General features: G+C 46.7%; 1 protein-coding gene across 3 annotated transcripts in view; it reads left to right on the top strand.

The window, feature by feature from the left end:
- The first annotated feature begins 3,751 nt into the window (after nucleotides 1-3,751).
- Nucleotides 3,752-6,103, top strand: part of NSMAF (neutral sphingomyelinase activation associated factor) — a 67,266-nt gene continuing 64,914 nt past the window's right edge. Inside the window, exon 1 of one of the 3 annotated variants that reach the window (XM_053559488.1) lies at nucleotides 3,752-3,999. In XM_053559488.1, coding sequence (XP_053415463.1) covers nucleotides 3,941-3,999 — 59 coding nt within the window. In that variant the 5' untranslated portion in view covers nucleotides 3,752-3,940. Of the gene's footprint in view, nucleotides 4,000-4,236; nucleotides 4,256-6,103 lie in introns of those variants that run through there. The other 2 variants (XM_053559487.1, XM_053559492.1) reach the window with 2 other exon arrangements.

Here is a 6,103-nt window from a genome sequence, read left to right as displayed (position 1 = left end):
GGTTTTGTAGGCTAAGGCTGAGGGCCTACTTGAGGAGCAGGCTCAGAACTGCCTTGTTAAGACTTTTCTCAAGGAGAGACTCTTTATCACTCTCCACCTACCAGGATCACATCATATCTTAACTTTAATGTTTCACTAAAAGAAGAAAACTTACATTCTGTTTTGGGGTTTTTATCCCTACCTTATTCTAGCCCAATTAATTTCTTTCCTGAACTCGTAACATCTGTTGCAATACTTCTCACAAAGAAATTTATCCTGTCATACCTCTTGGCAAATTTTATCTTATTTCATCATGTATTTCTGTCTTGGCTGCTGGACAAGATCATTATTCCCCCAGGAACCGTGCCCCAATGTCTCTGATGTCTTTTTATCAGGTGTAAGTTCTGTGCACCACTTGGACACTTGGAAGGGACTCAATCAAAATCACAGGGTTCCCAAGCAAATTTATTTGTTTCAAAAAGTTTTGAGGGTCACTCACTCTATGCATACCATATTGTCCAATGCTGCTAGGGATCAAATTCAAAAGAGCCAGCCACAGATTTTATTATTGGTTCCCCAACCTTCCCCTCAGAGTGCTGCCATTTACTAGAGAGAGCTGAGATCCCTACAAAAGCTAACTCTTAAGGTATTATTACATATATTTCAGGATACACATAATTTAGAGGCATGTTATTTAAGAAGCCCTCAAAGCCTTACACAATTACAGGGTCATTCTTAGCCTATGTTAGGAAATCAGGCTGGGTGAGGTTGCTCACACCTCTGGGAGGCCAAGGCAGGAGGATTGCTTGAGGTCAGGGTTTCAAGGCCAGTCTGAGCAAGAGCAAGACCTCATCTCTACAAAAAATAGAAAAATTAGCCAGGTGTGGTGTTGCATGCCTGTAGACTCAGCAACTTGGGAGGCTGAAGCAGGAGGATTGCTTGAGCACTGGAGTTTGAGGGCGCACTGAGCTATGATAATGCCACTGAATTGTAGCTCTAGCCCAGGTAACACAGATTCTATCTCAAAAAAAGAAAGAAAGAAAAGGGAAGTCATACCAACAAGGAGATAACACTCACACCTACTACGACAGTTCTAAACAAAAAGTCAGATAATACCAAGTATTGGTGAATATATGGAGAAACTGGAATGCTTCTTTGCTCCTGGTGGGACTATTATTAAATGGTACAGCCACCTTGGAAATCAGTGGCAGTTACTTAAATGTTTAGACATAGACCAGCAATTCTACTCCTAAATCCTAATTCCATGCAATACAGAAGTGGTCTTCTACACTTCATACAGAAATGAAAACATATATCTGAACAAAAAGTTGTACATGAGTAGCATTATTTATAATAGTTAAAAAGTGAAAATAAGAGAAATGTCCATCAACTGATGAATGGATAAACAAAATGTAGTATATCCATACAATGGGATGTGTGCAGCAGTAAAAATGAATGTTTTTTTTTTTCTTTTTTTGAGACAGAGTATGACTTTGAGTAGAGTGCCGTGGTGTCATAGGTCACAGAAACCTCAAACACTTGGGCTCCAAGCAGTCCTCTTGCCTCAGTCTGCTGCGTAGCTGGGATATCAGGTACTGGCCACAATGCCCTGCTGGTTTTTCTATTTTTATTTATTTATTATTATTTTTTGAGACAGAGTCTCACTATGTCACCCTCGGTAGAAAGCCGTGGCATCACAGATCACAGCAACCTCAAACTCTTGGGCTATTTTTTTTTTGTGGCAGTTGTCGTTGTTTAGCAGGCCTGGGCCAGACTCGAACCTGTCAGCCTTGGTGTATGTGGCCGACGCCCTACTCACTGAGCTATAGGCCGAGCCAGTTTTTCTATTTTTAGTAGAGTTGAGTCTCTCTCTGGCTTTTCAGGCTAGCCTCGAACTCCTGAGCTCAAGCAGTCCCCCTGCCTGGACCTCTCAGAGTACTAGGATTACAGGTGTGAGCCACTGTGACAGCCTTGAATGAAGTTTTGATACATGACCCAAGTTGGATGAACCTTAAAAGCGTTGTGCTAAATCTGTGGTTCTCAACCTTCCTAATGCTGTGACCCTTCAATAGAGTTCCTCATGTCGTGGTGACCCCGAACCACAAATTATTTTCGTTGCTACTTCATAACTGTAATTTTGCTACTGTTATGAATTGTAATGTAAATATCTGATATGCAGGATGTATTTAGGAGACCCTTGTGAAGGGGTCATGACCCACAGGCTGAGAACCGCTGTGCTAAATGAAAGGAGACAGAAGGCCATGTATTGTATGGCTCCTTTTCTATGAAATGTCCAGAATAGGCCAATTCCTAGAGACAGAAATTTGGTTAATGTCCACTAGGGCTTGTATTTAGGGTGAGGGTTGGTGAGGGAGTGATAGCTACAAGGTGTGGTTTTCTTTCAGAGGTGATGAAAATGTTCTAAAATTGTGGTGCTAAGTGAACATACCTTTAAATATGCCAAAAATCATTGAATGCTACACTTTACTTTTTGTTTACAAACTACTTTTTTACAGTTTTTATTTTTATTTCAGGATAATAAGGGGGTACACGTGTTTTGTTTATATACCACGCCCCTGCAGTTTTAGGCCGGGGCTGGGTTTGAACCCACCACCTCAGGTATATGGAGACGGTGCCCTACTCCTTTGAGCCACAGGTGCTGCCCTATATACTTTGTTTTTTCACACAAATTGAGTCAAGGTTTTGAGTGTGTCCCCCCCTCCCGCCCCACCACACAGTGTATACGGTACCCAATAGGTGTGAATTTACCCTTTCCAGCTGAATGACACACTTTAAAAGGGTAAATGGTTTGGTACATGCATTATTTCTCAATAAAGCAGTTATAAAAAGAAAAAAAAAGGCAGGTAACCAATCATTTCAACAACCAAGAGATTATGACAAAGATTCTTGGCCTGGCCAACCTTTAGTCAGGCTTCTAAACCTTCTAGGCCCTCCTGTGCACTTAGCTGTAAAATCCAGTTTTAGCAAATAATGTTGCTAAGGCAGTTTAGCAAGAATCCTCCACTCTGGATACCTGCAGGAAATTTTTCACTTCCCTTTCCCTGGGTGTCTGACTACCCTGGCCTGTTTTCAGCTAGAATCCTGTCGGGTTGTTCCGGCCATAACTTTCCGCAGACTTGACGATGTCTCCTCTTAGCAATTTTCCAACCACTGACTCCTGCTCCTTGCACTATAAACCCCCGCCTATCCCTGGTATATGCAATGAAGCCCAGATCTATACTGCGGTGTCTTCCTCAGGGAGGGGGATGGCCAACCTTTTTTCTTTTCTGCCCTCATTGGAAGGAGAGTTGTCTTAAGCCACAGAATAAATACACGAACACTAATGAAAGCTGATTAGTAAAAAAAAAAAAAAAAAAAAAATAGTGTGTCAGATAAACAACAAAATAGTCCTTACAAAATCAGCATGTGCCCACAGGCTGGGCACCCCTGAATGTCTTCAATAAAATGTTTTCACTTCTTTAACTTTTGCCCTGCTCTGCATTTTTTTTTTTAAACAACTGAGGCCTCAATACGTTATTTCAAGTCCTTGTGGCCAACAGATTGGTGGTTTTTAAGGAGGCATCCGGCTTTAGGCGTATTTAAGCATAAAATATTTAAAATGCAGCCCTGCAATGGCTGGTAACGTGCTGAAACGTTTAGTGAGTAAGAACAAACCCATCCTTGTCCGGCCTCCAGTGCCCGAGTGTGGGGCGCCTCGTGTCGCCGCGCGCCCCTCCTCCGGGCCTGAGTCACCGCGCCGCCGAGTCCCCACGCGGGGATGCAGCGCTGAGCGCGGCCGGACGCCGCGGGGGCCTGGGGCGCAGCGTCGGGCTCTCGGCCGCCCAGCGGCGCCCACGGGAAGCCAGGCCCGGCCCGCAGCCGTCCCCCCGGCACGCGCGCGGCCTCCCCGCGGCCTCTCCGGACCCCCCGGGCGGCGGCGGCGGCGGCGGGCCTGCCCTCCATGGCGTTTATCCGGAAGAAGCAGCGGGAGCAGCAGCTGCAGCTCTACTCCAAGGAGAGGTGCGTGCCCGGCCGCGGGGGTCCCGGCCGGGAGCCGGGGATTCGGGTCATAGGCCAGGGGCCTGGTCGGGCCGGAGCCCGCCGGGGGCAGGAGCTGGAGCCCGGGTCGGGCCCGATCCCACCGCGGAGCCCGGCCACGCGGAGCCCGGCAGCGGCGCAGGTCCCGGCCGCGGCGGTCGGCTCACCCGGAAGGCCCCGCGGGGTCCGGGCGCGGATCCCTCCCTGGGGCGCTCGGGCCCCGACGGCGCCGGGGAGGGCGAGTTAGCCGCCCGCGGGCACCCGCCTTCCTCCCCTCTCGCCCCAGCCCTTCCCCCTGAACTGGCCTCGGGGCGCGCACTCCGGGCAGGCGCCGCACGGCTGCTCCGCCCGAGCGGGACCCAGCGGGACCAGCGGGCCGGCGACCACCCCCTCCTGCTCTGGGATGGACGCAGGTGCCTCCCGTCGCCGCGCGTTTTTCCGGCCGACTCTTTCAGACTGCAGCAAACGCGGGACCGCTCCCGCCCTAGTGGGCTGGGAGGAAGACCGCCAGAAAGGCCTTCTTCTGAGAAAACCCAGGGTCCTCCCGCTGAGCGCCGGACCATGTGTGTGTATTGGCGTCTTTAAATGGGAACGCGCCGTGCGCGGAACGGTCATTAGCAGCAACGTCTACAGGAAAGAGTTTGGGGTCCCACAAGCGCAAGTTTGAAGCGGTCTCACAGCCCTGCGCTTTCAGAGTTCCCGAACCTGTCCCCCAGGGAAGTCTCATGAGAAAGCTCGTTTCAGCTTAATGATTCTAGGTATACTTTCCGGTGCATTTTTGATGACCAAAAAACCCGTGACCCTTGGTCCTGCAGCCCCCGTGCCAAAAGGAAAGGGGGCTAAATCGTTAGACACACACGCTATTCTGATTGTGGGAGCTGCAGTTATCTCCGGGAGCTGCTGCGTTGTCTCAGCAGTAGACACCAACAAAGCAGATGATAAACACGGAAATACAAGTGTAGACCTTCAGGCTTTCTACATTTGTTTTACAGATGTTGATTCGACCTCATTCATCCAAACATTCATATCCCTTTAGAATCTGTAATATTGGTCTGGCCAGGATATCTACAGTCTGAAATTTCACTTCCTTGCTGTAAAGAAAAAGATAAGATATACAACATATGGCTTCCAAAAACTTTTTTTTTAAGTGATTAGGTTTTTAGTCGCAGAAAATCTTGTTTATTAATTAATAACTGAACCATAACTAAAATAACTCACTGTTGTGGATGCTCTTCTGATAAGTGTTTATAATGGCAGTTTCATGGGGGAAAGAACTTGAGTGGAATTTCTTTGTTTAGTACTAACAAGGTTAAGACTTGTCAGAATCCTTTTTTATTAAATAGGTGAATGTTCAGATTTACATTGTGAGAACTTGGAGACATTTGGCTTGTCAGTATGTTTTATAATCAGAGAGTAATTTGCAACAATTCTAGGGCCTCTGATAAAGAGGACAGCCTGTTTTCTTTGGTTGTGCCTGTTATTTCAATGGGAACTTTTTTATGTTTAATTTGGTTAGCTTGTATAGTTCTGCAGAGTCACACAAACCTTGAAATCTGCATTTAGATTCTCATGGATAAACTGCTTTGTTGCAATCCATTGACCAGCCAACAGCATGACAAGCTAGCAGTGCTAGATAAATAAAACTGCAGTTCTCACAACCAAAGCACTAATTTATCTGTCAAGATTCATCAACTATTCCTGAGCATCAGTCATAAGAAAAAGTTGATTCCCTTTAGTTGAATTCTTCTTGCTGACTGCCCATATTCATTAATGCTCTGCCCCATACATGGCTTTGCAATCTTGGGCCGATGGGCATACTAGGACTGGGATGTTGTACAAGGAATATCAGTTTGATTGACCGGAATCTGTCTTACAATCAGGTGTGGACTAGAATCAAGCAGCATCTTTATAAATCAAAGAATTTATTTTGAAAGACAAGAATATTTTATTTTATTTATTTTTTTGAGACAGTCTCATTGTGTCACCCTCAGTAGAGTACTGTGGCATCACAGCTCACAGCAACCTCAAATACTTGGGCTTACGTGATTCTATTGCCTCACCTTCCCAAGGCTGGGACGACAGGCAC

This window comes from Nycticebus coucang, chromosome 13 (genome assembly GCF_027406575.1).
Source record: "Nycticebus coucang isolate mNycCou1 chromosome 13, mNycCou1.pri, whole genome shotgun sequence".
In the NCBI taxonomy this organism is placed as follows: domain Eukaryota; kingdom Metazoa; phylum Chordata; class Mammalia; order Primates; family Lorisidae; genus Nycticebus; species Nycticebus coucang.
This window is presented reverse-complemented; position numbering and strand designations above follow the sequence as displayed.